At 39.4% G+C, this 17,735-nt stretch overlaps 3 protein-coding genes across 3 annotated transcripts; 1 reads left to right on the forward strand and 2 right to left on the reverse strand.

Annotated features, from left to right (window-relative positions):
• Nucleotides 1-3,508: 3,508 nt before the first annotated feature.
• Nucleotides 3,509-8,183, reverse strand: LOC137727005 (protein CHUP1, chloroplastic-like). Its single transcript, XM_068465959.1, has 8 exons — nucleotides 7,756-8,183; nucleotides 6,490-6,948; nucleotides 5,229-6,143; nucleotides 4,951-5,082; nucleotides 4,613-4,794; nucleotides 4,411-4,522; nucleotides 4,190-4,333; nucleotides 3,509-4,097 (listed from the first exon to the last, which is right to left on the reverse strand). Exons 1-8 carry the CDS (start codon nucleotides 8,068-8,070, stop codon nucleotides 4,017-4,019), a joined length of 2,340 nt encoding a protein of 779 aa, XP_068322060.1. The 5' UTR covers nucleotides 8,071-8,183; the 3' UTR covers nucleotides 3,509-4,016.
• A 328-nt stretch (nucleotides 8,184-8,511) lies between these two features.
• LOC137726145 (pentatricopeptide repeat-containing protein At1g30610, chloroplastic-like) lies at nucleotides 8,512-13,725 on the forward strand. The gene is made up of 9 exons (XM_068465020.1): nucleotides 8,512-9,839; nucleotides 10,545-10,736; nucleotides 11,198-11,279; nucleotides 11,402-11,593; nucleotides 11,672-11,785; nucleotides 12,225-12,315; nucleotides 12,391-12,548; nucleotides 12,681-13,112; nucleotides 13,231-13,725. Exons 1-9 carry the CDS (start codon nucleotides 8,770-8,772, stop codon nucleotides 13,648-13,650), a joined length of 2,751 nt encoding a protein of 916 aa, XP_068321121.1. The 5' UTR covers nucleotides 8,512-8,769; the 3' UTR covers nucleotides 13,651-13,725.
• Nucleotides 13,726-14,191: 466 nt separating this feature from the next.
• Nucleotides 14,192-16,427, reverse strand: LOC137726146 (large ribosomal subunit protein uL2x). The gene is made up of 2 exons (XM_068465021.1): nucleotides 15,918-16,427; nucleotides 14,192-14,678 (listed from the first exon to the last, which is right to left on the reverse strand). Exons 1-2 carry the CDS (start codon nucleotides 16,355-16,357, stop codon nucleotides 14,339-14,341), a joined length of 780 nt encoding a protein of 259 aa, XP_068321122.1. The 5' UTR covers nucleotides 16,358-16,427; the 3' UTR covers nucleotides 14,192-14,338.
• Between the last annotated feature and the right edge of the window lie 1,308 nt (nucleotides 16,428-17,735).

The raw sequence follows: 17,735 nt of genomic DNA on the forward strand, positions 1-17,735 counted from the left end.
CTACCTATGAAGAAAACAATGAACAAAGTGAAAACCAACAATTAACAAAAATAAAAATTTATCAATACAATTTAAGTACCTCAATGTATTTCAAATTGAGTTAGTTTTTACAAATTTTTAAAAAGTAGCACAAAAAGAGAATGATAATTTATTAGTTCATATGATAACAGATGAATGTGTAAGCAAATGTTGTAATTAACAATGCATGTGTATCTATGTAATGAAAGTGTGCGGGCAAAGATTTCTCTAGAGCAGGTGTATGGACCTTAGCATAACTTCCCAAGGGATTGGCACTTTTGATGTATATGTTCAGTAGTTGGGCTCTTGCTTGTCTTGTGTGCTACAATAAGAGCTTGAAGTTAGTTCTAAAAGATGCCTTTGTGGGGCCTTAGGTGTAGGCCTTGAGGCTCGCAATCAAAACTAACTAAATGCTTAGGCGTGCTACTGCTATCTCAGTATAGCAGATGTATAACAAGTGTGTTTCAAGTTGATTACTTGTGCTCCAAGTTACTCAAACTTCTTGTTATCAAAGGATTGTCACGGATGAGTTAAGTCTGTATTAAGTTCTTTTTCTTGCCTTGTAAACAAGGACTTTTAGTTCATAATCTTGTATGTTCGAATGGAGGAGTCCAGAGCCTTTTAAGTCATTTGTTTGGTTCCAAGTTGCTCTTAGTGAAAATATATCCATTAAGTTAACCAGATCCAGATGCAAATGGGACTCTTAAAATAGAAAACAGGTGGAAATGACTTGAATATATATTGAAAAATGCATTAAGCAATAGATCTACTAATTTAGATGACAAACTAAGAGCCTCAAGGCCAGATTTCACCTTGTCTGGCAAGGTTGAACTTCTTGCAGCCACTTTTCTTTGATTTTACAGAGGTTGTAGACTAAAAAGGATGGATGGTAAACAGGTTTACACAAGAGGATCGATACTACAACATTGGGAATGTAGTAGAGTTTTTATACTAGACAAAAGATAGCTTTTCTAAGGGAACTATTGCTAAAAGGACTGAATCTTGGTTGATTTTAGCTTGAAGGGTACGAACTGGCTTGAGAGCAAAGTTTGTATGTTTGTTTGTTTGATTGGTTTAGTGTCTTTGTCTCTGGGGCCTATCTTCCCTTTTATAGGCAATTTGGCCTGATTGCTGTAGCTTTTGCTCTTACCCGAAAGCACTGGAATGATAGTGAGTCATCAGTTTTTTACTTGTAATGCCACTAGAAAGTCCCTTTTGGCTGATAGTAGGTTGGTCTCCATCACTTGTCACTTCCGTTATGGACACATGGCTTTTGTCTTGGCTGAGAAGTCTTCAGCTTGTTTCTGGTCTCGACGCTGAGCTTCGGGCAAATCTTTATTTATTCTGGCATCTTTGGGCTCCTCCTCATTCATGCCCACTATTCAAATACGAACCCAAATAGAAAGAATAACAATATTCAAATTAAATTAAATGGCAACATTTAAGACAAACTGTATAATAAATTTATTAGAGAATGATGTAAAACTGATTATTATTTTTTGATATTAAATACCCCGGTACAACTTCACTTCCAAACTTGTAAAAACAGCAATAACCCGCAGCAACAAAGCTTCGACAGAGAAGAAAAGTTCTTTGCAACATTTCCCCAAAGTGTAAGTTTTGCCTCTTCTAACTGCAATTCGAAAAAGAATTTTAGCACTCAATTTAAAGATTTTTTTTTTTAAATTTGGCTAACAAAAAATGGAGTCATTGTTAAAACGATTATCTAATTATCAAACGACATACAATTATTAGATGGTATTTTAATTTTTTATGCAGTGGGTAGAATGAAAAGTAAATGAAAAGTAAATGAAAAAAATTACCTCAGATTTTCAACAACGATGTCACATTTGTGCACAACTTTTTCATTGACCTGTTTTGGTTCTAAGCGTTGCATTCCCTTCACATGACCCACCACATCTTGTAATTTAACAAACAAATGTGATAAGATGATTAGAAATTGTTGAATGACACAAACACTAATGTTTTTACAATTATATATATATAGCATTACTTGCCAGTATATCAACACGATTCAACCAATGATAAAGCATATTGTAGTCTTCTAACAAAAATCTGTGGCGAATAATGGTTGGAAACTCATTTGTAATTTTCTTGAAAACTGTTTTCACCGTGAACACAATTTGGCTATCATTTGGCACCACTCTGTATTCGGCCTTCCTTCTATTGATGCGAAAATGTGTGTAGGAGCTTCTGGGGTCAGATGTGAGGTGTGGGAGTTGGGACGCAGGGGAATTTTAGTCGTGACTGACGGAAACTAGAGGATGTGGGCAGCTTTTTGAGCTGCATTGCTGTTGTTGTGTCTTGACTGAAGGCTTATCAGTTTGCAATCCCTACGATTTGTATCAGTGAAGGACTGAGTGAGCAAAGGCGTTAGACTTCTCTGCCTTATGCGTGTTTCTAGTTTGATGTGATCGCATTTACCCTGATACTAGAGCGTCTATGAGTTCGTAAGCGTGCCTAGTGCTCCAATAGTCAAGGTCGGGATAATTTTGTTCTGATACCAGGCAGTCCTTCGAGGCATTAGATTTCTATGCCTAATGCGTGTGTCTAGTGTGATGCGATTTGCACTAACCTTGATACTAGGCCGTCTATGAGTTCATATAGCCCCCATCCCTAGTGCTTTAACTGTCTTTTGTATCGATACCAGGCAATCCTGTGAGGCATTAGACTTATATGAAGCCAGAAATTTTGGGCTTGTTTTGTTTCGGCTTTGACAATAGATGATGCATAAGTAGCACAGAAAATGAACAAGGGGGACAAAAGTTAAATAGTTCAAACGGTTAGTAAGTAACGAAAGATGTAACTCAACCAATTTGCCTGTATCATCCAGCGAACCTTTAGGCATTGCTTTTATTTGTCAAAACAGATAAAATAGTGTGCAGTGATTGTTCTATTTCCTAATGTTAGCAATGTATACTGGTCAAACAGTGATTCTTTTGTTGCCGATAAACTCTGATTAGGAAAGTTGATTTTTCTTGTTTTGCTTTTGAAGTCATTTTGTGCTCTGAGAAAACAGTACGGATTTGGAGTGGCATCACAGATGATTAACTTTCACTTGTTCGCTTCTGCAGTGTACACTTCGTTTTTGGTTCAATTTGACAACTAACTACAATGTGGAGAATGTCAGACGTGACGATTAGGGACTTGGATCCCATAGGATGACGGCTAGGCCTTCAAATGTTGATTTACTTGAGACTTTACAGTTGCAGGAACTGTTTTTGTGTGAGAATCTACAAATTTGTCACAATATACTGCAAAACCGATTGTGAACTACAAGAATTATAATGAAAATGAGCTCCGAGTATTGGCGAAGAAATTAGTTTACTTTTTACTCGATTCATAAAGGTTTTGTTGTCCTTGATTAAATGTTTGCGCGATTTGAAGGGTGCAATTGCAATTGGTTTCATCTGTTTTTATTGTCTTTCATTCCAATGGATATGAGACCTTGTGCTTTTTCCTTCTTTGTCATCCCTGTTTCTACTGCTCTGCTCGGGTTCATCGATGACCTCAGCTCATTGCTACTGCTACTACTCAAATGTCTTAGTTGCTACCTACACCTTCACCCTGTCACTGTCACCACACCGATGATATCCAGCAGATTGCACATCTCTCTATCACCGGAGGCTGCTGCAATACAACCGCTATGTAGCCGTTTTGTCACATCCACCGCCATCACACTTGAGCCAACTTCCCCACAATCTCGATATAACAGTAAGGACTCCCAGCACATGAGGAAGATTTTGTTCAGAGATGAGTATGAAACTCTGAAGAAGTTGTATAATTCTTATCGTACAACTTGCAAGAAGTCGTTGCAGAAGAACCTAATGTATACATTTTTTTTTTTCACATAAACTACAGCCAAATTGTGCTGTTTTGCCCGAAATGCTTACTACAGAACGTATACATTTTCCCGTATGAAGCTTACTGAGATGGTAAGCCAAAAATGTTCCATATAGCCTTCCACCTTTACCTCGTTACTTTTTGTTGAGAAGATGAGCAAGGCAGCGAAGTTCCTCGAACGCGTGCATTGTGTCTGCATCGAATCCCCCTGCAAACTGCATATCAAGCAAGAAATATATCTCAATCTTCTGCATTTTGAATGGACAAAAAAGCACAAATAATTTCGCATCTTTTTTGTTCTACTAACCTGATGAACTCTGAAAGCAAATCTCACTCCCTGAAGCAGCATGTAATCCATTGCAGGATCTTTCTCCGCTGCTGCCTTCGACTGAAGTTCCATAGCCACCCTCATCATGTACATCTTTGCCAACTTGACTGAGCCAAACTTTATCTGCAAGATCGGCATCAAATTAGATATGCGATACACAAGCTGACCACTATTCGTTCATAAAGAATATCAAAGTCTACCTTGCTTAAAATTCCATTGTCAAGCATCCAGTCTGTGGGGATTTTGAAGTCCCTGCAATTACGCATCAATGACTCCCTTGTCCGGAAAAGGTTATAAACTGTACGCTCCATCCTGTGAGAGGTAAGGAAACCCTTGGTAAGTAAGTTTAACTAGTAGGAAAAGGATTGAACATTCTAAGAAATTAGCCACGAAATTTCTTACTTCTCAGACAAGGAAACCATTTTCTTTAGTGCAATGTCACAAGCCAGTCTGTTATCATCCTTGTAAGAAGACACTTCAAACTCCAGTTTCTTGAGATCTCTGTAGCTGAATGCTGCTTCTCGCAGTGTGTCGGCTTTCTTTTCTGGCCAATCAAAGTTCTTTAGTACTGCCCTCTCATCCACCTTTCAACAGAAAGTAAGCTTAACAGTAAGAAATCGGCATGGCTTCCCAGTTCCATTTGAAACAAATCAACCATTACATCACTGTAGGTGAAGACTGAAATATTGCACACAAAATTATAAACTGGTTTTTCTGGTCGTTAGAAAGATCAAACTTACAAGAAAGGAAAGTTCGTCATCGAGCCACTTCACAAATGCCACAACATCTTCAATGTTTTGATAAACTGCATTGTTCACCTCTCTTATCAACGAATTCACGAATTCTCCTTGAGTCTCCACATCTGCCTTTATCTGCAAAGCAAATGGCGGTTTCATTCAATAAGAATTTGCAGTAGTCTAGTCTGCTAGAAAGCCTATGACTTCAAAAGAAACTATAACTTAGAAGAAATGAACTTCAAGCAGCCAAATTATAAATAACGGGGCAAGTGATCACTTACAGCAAGCAAATGTGATGATCGGTTCTCAATTTCTCCGATCATGCTACTACGAACATTTGCAACATCTGGGCCATCAGGAGCTCCTCCATTTGAAGATTCTTTCCTAGACTCTCTCTTCATCAGTGAATGATAAAACTCAACTACTTGTGGGGCTCTTTGTACCACTCCTGTGGGACTAGTCTTCGCTGCAAACTTAGGAGGAGGCGGTGGGGGAAGTGGAGGCGGTGGTGGAACTTGTGCTGAACGATCCACTTTGGTTGCACTAGAAATGGAACATGAAGGCCTTGGAGGGGGGTTCGGAATTCTCAAGGCCCTTTTCTCAACATCTAAGCAAGATGGAAGTTTATTAATTTCGTGACAATTTCCGAAGAACTGTGATCCGTGAAGGATTCCCAAATCATATTCTTGAGAGGTTACAGTCTCTGTATCCTTCTCCATTTCTTGGACACACATAAAACCATCAGACTGCCTTCTCTTATTCGTCTGCACCAAGTCTTCTGCAAAGAATCTTGATCCGCTTATTGAGTGTCTTCTTTTCGGACTTCCTGCTTCCTCGTCTGAGCTTTCTAAGTTAGGCAAATCCTCATCAGCAATTGGACAGTTCTTTAGTTTCTTCATAAGGTTCAATCGCTTTCCACCACTGTATTCTAAGTACTTGCTGCTTCTAAATGAAAGTGCTCCATCAGATTTTCTACTCCTCTCAATCGAAGTGGGACTTAATGTGTTATCAGAATTTGTGGTGGAGGATGAGTGCTGCAACTCGTTTCGTAAACATGAATTCACCCACCTCAAGTATGCTAGCTCCTCAACCTCATTCAACCTACTCATTTGTAAACCTTCAACTTGTTTGCACAATTCTTCGTTTGTATGCCTTAGCACAGACGCCTCGGCTTTAATCTTCTCAACAATGTCACTCTGATGATAACCAATATAACAAGTTTCAGTAAGTAAACAAAGCTAAACCAGGACAACCAAGTCACATAAACCAGTAATTCTAATGAAAACAAAGTAATTAATGTGTTTGGAATTCTTCTGTTGGAAGCTTTTCTGCTCATAAGCGTGTCTTCTAGAAATGCTTTCATTAGAAATACATTGAAGTTTTTATTAAAGAAGCATTTCGCAGGTGATTCTCCAAAAAGCGCTTTGGGTTGTCATGGTGCTTTTAGTCATTCCAGAAGCATTCTCAAACATAGAAGACAAATTTAAGGTCAGCTTTGAGCTTCCGATGCCAAATTTAAGTAACCAAGGAAGTTGATTGTACCTCAGAAGCCTTTGCCAGAGAAGCCAACTGGGATGTTGCAGAAGAAAATTTGCTAGCAAGATTTCTCTTCTGAAGCTGCAACTCCTTGTTCAGGCGCCTCAACTCTAAAACCTCCATTTCCGCACTCCCCGATGCTGATGCCACTGAGGTTTCATGATCTTCTCTTTTCAAAATCACTTCACTCCTCTCCAAAATTGATGTCAACTGATCGGAGAGACTAGTTTTCTCTTCTTCCAGCAGCTCAGCTTTCCGAGCCAGATCATCAAGCTCCCGCCTTTTCACCTCAAGTTCCCTCTCAAGCTCCAAGACAATCGGGTTTCGCTTACACTCCGACAACTCAGCTTGCAACTGAAACTCCCTTTCCTTAGACTCCCGAAGCAAGTTCCTCAAGTGATCAAGCTCAATAAACAAATCTCGTGATGACTGCCTCCGGTGGGTCGGATGCATCTGAGGATGAACCTGATTGGAAAATTTTGAAAAATAGACAATTTTAGAGGCATGAATTGAATTTTAACCACACTTACTAATTTCTTATAATTTTAACCAAAAAATTCAAGCAAAAGGTCTTAGTTACCCGTAATAATAGAAATTCCCCAAATTTAGAGAAAACCTTGTTCTATCACTTCACATTACACAACCCAACACAAAACCCATAAAAGGAAACCTTGTATCCAAACAACAAGTCAAGCAAACACAAAACCCAGAAAAGGAAAACCTTGTATCCAAACAAGAAGTCACAGGAACACACTAAACGAGGCACTCTTCCCTGTCACTTCACAATGCAGAACCCATCACAAAACCCCAAAAAAGAAAACCCTGAATCCAAACTGCAAGTAACTCACTCACACATATACAGACATGATCATATAGAATTCCAAATAAAGGAGGCTTATGAAATCTCCTTCAAAATTTCTTAATTTTCTTGCAAACCAAACACGAAAGGTAGTGCTGGGTACCATTCATTCATGTTCTTTCTATTCAATGGCATACATGTGCCTGCTTAGTTAAGTAGTCTCCAATTATCAACTTAGAAGATGATAAAGTGCTAAGAGGCCAAAGTCGGAGCCAAGACTGTTTTCCGGGTGGCCTACACAGAAATCAGGCTAAATAATACTGTCGCCTAACTCCGAACGGAAAGGATATGGTTTGCTAAGGGTAATTAAGACTTTCTATCTGGGATTTTGGTTAGAATCATAAGACGTTAGAAACTTTGGCTAAAATTCAGTTCATGACTCTAAAATTAGCTACTTTCCAAAATTTCCCAACCTGATTAGCATTCACAGAGCACGCCAAATCGCCAATCAGCGAGCGCTTGACGCGCGGCTGAGCCGGCGCAAAAGGGATCTTCTGGTTTGCTAAATCGTACCCCGTTAGCGGTGGTTTCTTGCTGGTGACTGTGGGCTGCGCCTTGGCCTTCTTGTCCCCTGCCAGCCCTTTCACAATGTGAGAACCCCATGAGGAAGCAGACCTCAATCTCGAAGAATTGCTGCTGCCCTTCACATTCGAACATTTCGGAATCTGGTTTTGGTCGGAAAATTTGATCGATCTTGCTCTGGTTTCTGATGGGTTTTCTTCTCTCATCGTGAAATACCACAATTTTTAAAGAAAACGTCTAACAATTGGCACTCAATTGAAACATGGGATGCTCCAAAAAAAAAAACCTAAATCTAGTTGAAGCGATGAAATGGGGTGATGATTACATTCAAATCTTTGGGACCAAAAGGAAGATATAAAAGCTTGAACAGTTGAAAGCTCCTATTCCAAGACCAGCTGAGAGCTATGCGAGAGAGAAAAGTGGCAGCTTTCTTTCTCTATTTGTCCCAACTTTTGAATTTTTGAAATTTGAATGCTCTCTCCGGGTTCAAGAGCTACGTGGCCAACGGTCGTATTCTGTGCCGGGAGACCCCACTTCTAGGGGGTGATTCACTTTCTGCAAATACAAATTCGGGCCTGTATAACTTTTTGGGCCAATACCCGGCCCAATATTCTTCTTTTTCTTCCAATATTCGTTGATATTCCCGGGTTTTCAAGGGATATATCTCGAACAACAATTCAAGAGCTTCTTCCCCAAAAACTTGGACTGCTTTCATGGTAGCCATTTCTGCTTCGAGCTCTTCTGCTTCTTGAATTTTAAGTTCGTAGTTCATCGTCTCTGTAATTTAATTCCTCTCTCTCTCTCTCTGTATTTTCTATATTGTTTCACTCAGTAGCTCAGCACGTGAGAAGGAAAGTCTCAAACTTTAAACGATGCTATGTGAAATTTTTTGGATGAATTGAGAAATGGAGGTGATGATTATGGCCAACGCTCAACCGGGTGTCTCCAATTTTCAGAGGAATGGGGTTTTTGCTACGAATTGTTGCTCAAAGTCGCGTCCTTTATCTGGGTTTTCGATTTTCCGGAGACCAATTTTCGGTATTGGATTAAATGAGAAGAATGTGAAGAGGAATCGGGTTTTCGGTATTAAGTTCGTGAATTCCAGAACTGTTATTAGTGCTGTGTCGAAGGAAGGGTCTGAAATTTTAGAGAAGGAATTCGAATTTAAGCCGTCATTTGATCAGTACTTGAAGGTTATGGGGACTGTTAGGCTTAGAAGTGATAGAGATAAGCAGCAGAGATCCAAAGAAGAGAATCCGAAGCATAGTGTGCGGAGTAGAGGTGTTTCCAGGAGACTGTTGTCTGAGGGTAGTGAAGAGGATGCAAAACTCGGGGAGCCTGAAGGGAATTTGAATCGAGAGAAGGCGTCAAAAGTTGAGAATCGGTATGAGTTGCTTGGAAATAGAAATGGAAGCACGCATGAACGTCAACGAGTTAAGGGATTTAAGGATGAATACGATAGCAGACAGAACAACAAGGATGAAAAGGATAAGAAGATGATAAGGGGAGAGACAAGAGATGGAAGATGGTCAAAATATACTGGTAGGGTAGAACCAGGATTGGACTTCAAAGGTAAAAGTACAACAGTACGAAATGCAAAAGATGGCCCGGGAGTTACTGGTCGGCTAGAAGAGGAAGTAGACTTCAAAGGTAAAAGTACAATGGCACGAAATGCAAGAGATGGCCCGAGAGTTTACAAGTCAAGGGATAAAGCCGTTGAAAGAGGGAAGTTTGGTGTTAGAAATGAAGATGGAGTTGAAAGCAACCACAGCAATGCTGATAAAGCCACTGATAGAGGTTTTGTTCCAAGAAGTGTAACTAAGAGTGGTAGGGATTTCCCTAAAAGATTTAATGAAAAAAACTTGGAGGTGGAAAGAGCAGCATTTCGGAATTTTGATGAATTCGGTGATATTATGGACAAGCCACGAGTTTCACAAATGGAAATGGAGCAGAGAATCCAGAAGCTAGCAAAGTGGTATGCGCTCTGTGCCTTTTTCCTCTTCTTATATTGGAAGAATTACCTTTTAGATTGATGAAATTGACTTCACAATTGTTGACAAATTAGTGTTACTCTTTTATTTTTAGAAGAAAAAAAAAGACTGACATTATTGATTTTCAGCGTTTACTATTTCTCGTACTTCAGCGGACGAAATGGTTTAAATGTATGGGGGCCTATTAGTGAGTTGTTCAGTATGTATGCTGGCTATATTATCATGTGTTTTATAGAGCATCATGCAAGCCAAGCTAAGTTTGGCCTTTTACAGCAATTGTATTATGTTTTCCGCAAAGTTTCTGTAGTTTGTTAGTTCATCAATCCTCTCGGTAAAACTAATTAATAAGGCTGTTTCCAAGCAGGAGTTTATGCAACATGGTAGTTGTGTAGTTATAGTCTAGGGGTGACTATACTTAATTCCGCCTGTAAACTGGGTTGCAGAACTATCATGTGAGTTTATACAGTGTTTCTTTCCCGTTAGAACTACTTGGGGTTGGGAAGGGGACAGTCATGTCCTAAAAAAAAAAGATCGTCGTTGACAGTTTGATAGGTTTTGCTTGTCATTTCCTGTATTTTTCTCTATTTCCCTTTTTTGATTTGCCAAATTAAATATCTCATATCAAGTGTTAATATATTGTAGTTATGGATTCTCATGATCTCATTAATTTTAAGTAATTATTTTAACAGGCTGAATGGTGCAGACATTGACATGCCTGAGTGGATGTTTTCAAAGATGATGCGAAGTGCACAAATCAGATTCACAGATCATTCAATATTGAGAGTTATCCAGCTATTGGGAAAACTAGGAAACTGGAGACGGGTGCTACAAGTCATTGAGTGGCTTCAAATGCGTGAACGTTTCAAATCCCACAAGCTCAGGTATTTTTCCCTAAGAAAATATTAGAGCATTAAGTATGAAGCTTGGCATACACTCCTGCTTAGGAAAGTATGGCAAATCTCATGGGGCTTTAGACTCCCTTTCAGCATTTCGATGGGCTTGAATCCGTAGTGCTGCAACAGTTTCTTTTAAGAAATTGTCACGATTAGTGGATGGAACTTGAAGGAGTGTAGATATTACCAAAACTATTTCTAATATGTGGTGCAAATCATCTATCATCCATAGTGACTAATTTTCACGTGTTGCAATGTCTGGGTACCAAAGAATAGTTTTTGAAGAAAGTAGAAATCAAATGGTTCTTGTTAGTTGTTACTGCTTTCTTTGTTACTATCTTGGCCTTCACATGACTATTAAATAACTTGTTGAACAACTATGTAAGATTGTTGTCACTAATCATTGTATCTGAGAACAATATGAAGCATTTCCCCTTTTTGAAATTCAGATACATATACACAACTGCACTTGATGTACTTGGAAAGGCAAGGAGGCCTGTGGAAGCACTTAATGTATTTCATGCAATGCTGGTAAGTCGTGCAAATTGTTATTTTCTGCAGTATGCTTTGTGCTCATAAAACACGATTGTAGTTAAAGGAAGAAGAATACTTTGACCAACCAATGTTATCTTTTCTTTTTGTTTTCTGTCCAGGAACAAATGTCCTCATATCCCGACTTGGTAGCTTATCATTCTATTGCTGTAACTCTTGGACAAGCAGGACATATGAGGGAACTTTTTGATGTGATTGATACTATGCGATCTCCTCCTAAGAAGAAGTTCAAAACCGGGGCACTTGGGAAGTGGGATCCTCGACTGGAACCAGATGTTGTTGTCTTTCATGCGGTAAGTAGTAGTTGGTGATAATTGATGCAAACATGAGTGCAGTTCTATATATATGGGTGTAATGAATTGTATGTGCAGGTATTAAATGCCTGTGTTCAGCGCAAACAATGGGAAGGAGCATTTTGGGTTTTGCAGCAGTTGAAGCAACAAGGCCTACAGCCTGCCACAACAACATATGGACTTGTTATGGAGGTATAAGTCACCCTGGTTTCTTTCTTCCGGTCCATTGACTATCTCCCTAACCTCTACTAGTTGTTCCCAAGTATTTTCTTTTGTCATGAAGTCGGTGTTAATGAATTTAGTTTTTCATGTGTGTGCTAGTTGGATTACGTACTTATGTAGATATTCTGTTTGATTGTCAGCTTTCAATGAAACAGGGTATAACCTTGTTGAATTAAGTAAATTTAAGTATAGCCCCTCACTCCTTTTTATATAGTTTTCTGCCTGTCCTCGCTCTGGAGCTCCTTACGTGCAACTTTTTGGGCCAATCTAGGCTTATTCATGAATCATGTAACATTTGGGGCCAATCTGTTTGATTTTATAGGATTTACGAGCCTGGTACTAGGATGCTAAATTACCCTGAATATCTCTTTCAAATTATGCAAACCTGAATCCGTTTTCACTGAATCAGGTGATGCTAGCATGTGGCAAGTACAACTTGGTTCATGAGTTTTTCAAGAAAGTGCAGAAATCTTCTATACCAAATGCTTTAACTTACCGAGGTATTTTACTGGACTATTGTCTCACCTCGTGTTTTGTTGTAGATGGGTAATATTGATGGTTCCTTATGAATGCAGTTATTGTGAACACTCTTTGGAGAGAAGGTAAAATAGATGAGGCTGTATCGGTTGTTCACAACATGGAAAGACGAGGAATAGTAGGTTATGCGGCTCTCTATTATGACTTTGCTCGATGTCTTTGTAGTGCTGGAAGGTGCCAGGAAGCACTAATGCAGGTAATTTAGCTGTCTATTTCATTACAACAGCAAAAATTCATTCCCGTTTTGCATTTTTGTATTATTTGGCTTGGCACTTTAGCATGCATTATACAGTTGGGTCACTTATTCCATTATTCCTTCTCTTCACAGATTGAGAAGATATGTAAGGTTGCAAGTAAGCCTCTAGTAGTGACTTACACTGGTCTAATTCAAGCTTGTTTGGATGCCGGAAGCGTTGAAAATGCGGCCTATGTTTTCAAACAAATGGAGAACATTTGCTCCCCGAATCTTGTTACATGCAACATAATGCTGAAAGCTTACTTGGACCACGGAATGTTTGAAAAAGCGATAGATCTGTTCCTGAGGATGTTAGATGATGGGAATAATATCACGAGCAGATCCGATTATAAGGTTCGGATAATACCAGATAGCTACACTTTCAACACCTTGTTAGACGCCTGCGTTGCAGAAAAGAGGTGGGATGATTTCGAGTATGTATACAAAAGGATGTTACACCATGGGTTTCACTTCAATGCTAAACGCCATCTTCGGATGATATTGGACGCTTGCAAAGCTGGAAAGGTATCATTTCGTTCTTGTATACTTATGTTCCACCTCTCGGAATATAGTCGTCACCTGTCTGGAAATGTCCAATGTTTACGAACTGAAGTTGAATGTTTTCTGCATTCATGATTTTCAGGCGGAGCTGCTGGACATAACCTGGATGCACTTGACTGAGGCAGACCGGATCCCACCTCCTCCCCTCGTGAAGGAACGGTTCTGCACAAAGCTAGAGAAAGATGACTATGCTGCTGCTCTCTCCTGTATTACCGATCAAAATCTCGGTGAGCCACAGGCATTCTCAAAGGCAGCGTGGTTGAAATTGTTCGAGGAAAACGCAGAAAGGTTTCAGAAAGACACTTTTGTACGGTTGGTTGACGAGGGTAGCATTCTTGTAAACAGAAGTGATAGGTCGAACCCTGTATATCAAAACCTTATGGCAGCTAGCGGAGAAGTTGATAGAATCCGTTTAACGGGAGCTGCAGTTTCTACACGTGAAACTGTATCTACAACTCAAACGGAACCAGCTATCAATTCAAAGATGTATTTTCCGGCCTAAGAAAAATAAAACAGAAAACAGAATGTTCATTGAATTTCTGACCATTGATGATATGGAAACTACCCGAACCGAAAACAATCGGGCATTTTGTTGGGTTAAACGGGAAACTGAATGACATAAGGGTCTCTGCGACAGAGAGAAAACTTGGTACAAATTCGCTTTGACAAGAATTAAATCTCAAATCTCTCACAGGAAAATTTTAAGATCCAACATCGGAACCACGTGTCTATGCGGACTCCAAACATAAAATTCAGAAACTCCCGGATCTCAAGACCCGGGAGTTTGAGCCCTTCGTTTTTGTAAAAAAGAGATCGAAGATCTTAGTTTGTGAAAAAGGATCAGCTGAATAAGTTGATGAAGACCGTCGGATTCAATTTGAGTGGTCAAGATTATCTAATCTTTAAGCTCAAGATAATGAGGCCCGATGTAATGACCCCATCACCTCCGGCACCCACACTGTAATTTCTCCTCTCACATACACGTACAACTGAAAGAAGAATTAACAAGCACAAAACAAGAGCCAGATGACAACTAGTAAAACTTTACTGTTAATATCATGATATTGATCAAAGCATGAAAGGTTCAAACCGCACAAAAATGCACCAATCTAGTACTGCGATATAAATTAAAACGGTCCCAAAACAGCAAACTTAGGTAACAACGAAAACGTAATCCCTCATAAGCCTCTTCACTTGTCTGCCTTAGATATGTTCGCAGCAGCTTGTCCTCTGAGACGACCAGTCCTCCTAGCAGCAATGAGACCAACCTTCTGCCCAGGAGGAGCATCACGCCTGACTGTGCTAGCATGTCCAATATGCTGGTGATTACCTCCTCCGTGAGGATGCTCAACTGGGTTCATAGCCACACCACGAACCTTGGGCCAGCAGTTCCTCTTCACTCTGAACTTGTGGTAAGCATTACCAGCCTTGAGCATTGGCTTTTCTGTTCTTCCTCCACCTGCAACTTGCCCAATCATAGCACGGCATCCGCTGGGAACAATCTTCTTGGCTCCAGACGGAAGCTTGATCCTGTTAGAACCAGTGGAAACAGAAAATTGTTTATACGTGTCTCCCATACAATAAACAGTATGTCAAGACATAGCTAGTGTTATGAACAGAAATCATGATATCAGACAATTTGTGGTTGATTCACACTCTTCTAAACGATGCAACCAAGTACGGACTCCAAAAAATTACCAATTCCCAACTGGTTCTGAATGAAAGCAAAATACAGAATAAGGATGTCAAATCGATAACTTAATAATGTGAACAGCAATCTAATCTTAAAACGCGATTTGTTTTTGCGTAAAATGACAATCATATAAATAATTCAACCAAATAATGGCCTTTTATCAGAAAATTAGTAATTTCTATATAGTACTAACTGAAAAACATGTTCAAAGGATGACCCGAAAACCCATCACAAAATAACAGCTTAAATGCAAGGGTTCCGCGGATAAACAATCTCAAAAATACCATATGCTCTGCATATAAAGATACTCAGCATCTAAGATTTTATAATAAAAAAGGGTCAATATTCCGAAGAAAAAAAAATTGATGACAAGCAGTAAATGAAGCAACAAAATGGGCAGTCCGAAATCATCAGTCTTCTTAACAATACAACCAAATAGGAAAAATCTTGTTAAAAACCAATTTCTCTATTGTCCTAAATGAAAGCAAAAAGTAAAATGAGGTAATGAAATTCGATTAATTAGTACTTTAAACAACAATTTTAAAACCCGAGAATTTGCTTTTTAAGTTTCACAATCATAACATCAATCCAACCAAAAATAAATTCATTTTCATTCAGAAGAATCATTAGTTTCTCTCGCTCCAAATTGAGAAAATGTTCGAGAACTGACCCAACTGCATACCGCATAATACAACCCAAAACTAAAGCCAACCCAGTTCAGCAAATGAACAAACTACTCGCTAAAGGGATACAATTTTTGCGATTCATCTCTATCGTTCTACATTGAAAAAGTGTTGGAAAACTGACCCAACCGCATACGCATAATAAAACCTAAAACTAAAGCCAACCCAGTTCAGCAAACGAACATACTATTAGCTAAAGGGATACAATTTTTTGTGATTGAATCAGACATCACATATCTACATGCAAATTGCAATCATATGAGAAATTGGTAACCCAATAACAATGTAATATTTGAACTCCAATTATCGAAATCCAATTAACAAATATAATAACCCAATAATTTAGCAAGAATGAAAAGGAAATAATATGAACAGAGAGAGATGTATATAGACCTGGAGGTATCGTTGTCAGGGTTGTGGCTGATAACAACAGCGTAATCACCAGACGCCCTAGCGAGGGTTCCGCGGTCCCCAACATGGTGCTCGACGTTACAGACGACGGCTCCCTCCGGGATCGATCTGAGAGGCAACACATTTCCGACCACCAAATTGGCCTTCTTCCCGCAGTAGATGAACTGACCGGTGTAGATTCCCTCGGCGGCGACGAAGAGCTCGTTCTGCTTCTTGTACCTAAACGGATGGCGGAAGCTGACGCGGGCCAACGGGGCACCGCGACCAGGATCGTGGATGATCTCGGTGACGACACCCTTGAGGTAGCCGTTGCGCTCGCCGAAGTCGAGGCTCCGGAAGCGGGCAGGACCCTTGCGGTGGTGGGTGTGCGACTTGAAAACGGAACCCGCACCCTTACGCTGAGCTCTGATAACCCTCCCCATGGCTCCGGCGAGTGATTTTCTGCTACTAGCGGCCGCGCGAAATGGTGTTCCAAAAACCCTAGGATTTGTGTTTGCTTTTATAGGTCTTGGGAGAGGTATGGCAGTGAGTGAACAGCCTGCAAGCTCCCTAAAACCCTAACGTGAAATAATATGACATTGGCCCAAAATGTGGAAATTGGAAAAAGCCCAAAGTCAAGAGGTTGGTATAACGAGCAAAGGTTTGGAACCTTCAATTAGCGTATCGTCTGATATGAGAGTTAAAAGTGCGATGTTGTCTTATGTGGTACGAGAATTGCATAAGAGAAGATCAGCCTAATTAAGATGTGGTGATATCCCTCCTAATTATAGCACTACATTCGTTTTTGTTACAAAGATTGAGCACAAACGTTGGTGGCAACCCTTAAGTCTCTATAGTGACAAAAGCAAGCCTTATGGCATTGGTGTGTATATAAATAGTAACAACTTTTCTATATTTTATTCTTATTTCTCAAATTTAAAACTCTCACATTATCCCTCTTAGTTGTGCCCACATTTCTCACTAACGTCGTTGCCTGTCATACTCATATGGACACCAATTTTAGTATAAAATTCTCTTTCGGAGAATGATAATTAAATGTTTTATGATCATTTAATCATTACATCATCAATTTCATCATTCATCTCAATCGTCGTCATCTTCGGCCATGCAACCACTGACTTTGCCTGCTCTTTCCTCAGCTGTGTTAGATCTGTTGACCCAATCCTTTGCCTTTCGGAGGCTCCATCATGGCTCAAAATTTCAATAACTACTACTCTTTGGTTCTTGAATGTTCTTCCCTGAGAACATAAGACAAATGTGTTAAACGAACCGTGTCATCAATTAGGGATAAAATTGGGGCCAATAAAATTTTGGGGATTAGGGTTGGGTGCTGGTTGACTTGGGAAGAGAGAAGGGAGGGGAGGTGAAGAGAGTGTAGGAGAGGGAGAAGGTATTAAATTGAAATAAAATGATAAGTAAATGTATGAAAGTGAAATGTTTAAAAGATGTTGTATGAGGTTGCAATCAATCTCAAACCTGAAGAGGTAAAATGTAATTTATCCTTCTTTTAAAATTAGTTGTTCATGTCCATGCATTAAATTGTATACTTAATTATTGCACGATTATTTCTTTTCTTTTTTTTATTTATTAAATATAGCAATTAGACTTTTTTTCAACAATTGCATGATTTATTTCAAGATTTTTTACCTGATTTTATAGAATTTAACGTCCTAATTTTTCACGATGCCATAGGTATGGCATGCAAGATTCTGCAATGAAATTAACACGATATATGGTTTCATTGGTTGATTGTGATAGTTATATATATAAGTAACCATATGCGCCATCAATCTTAAAAGA

The sequence above is a fragment of the Pyrus communis genome, chromosome 2 (assembly GCF_963583255.1).
Source record: "Pyrus communis chromosome 2, drPyrComm1.1, whole genome shotgun sequence".
NCBI classification, from domain to species: Eukaryota; Viridiplantae; Streptophyta; class Magnoliopsida; order Rosales; family Rosaceae; genus Pyrus; species Pyrus communis.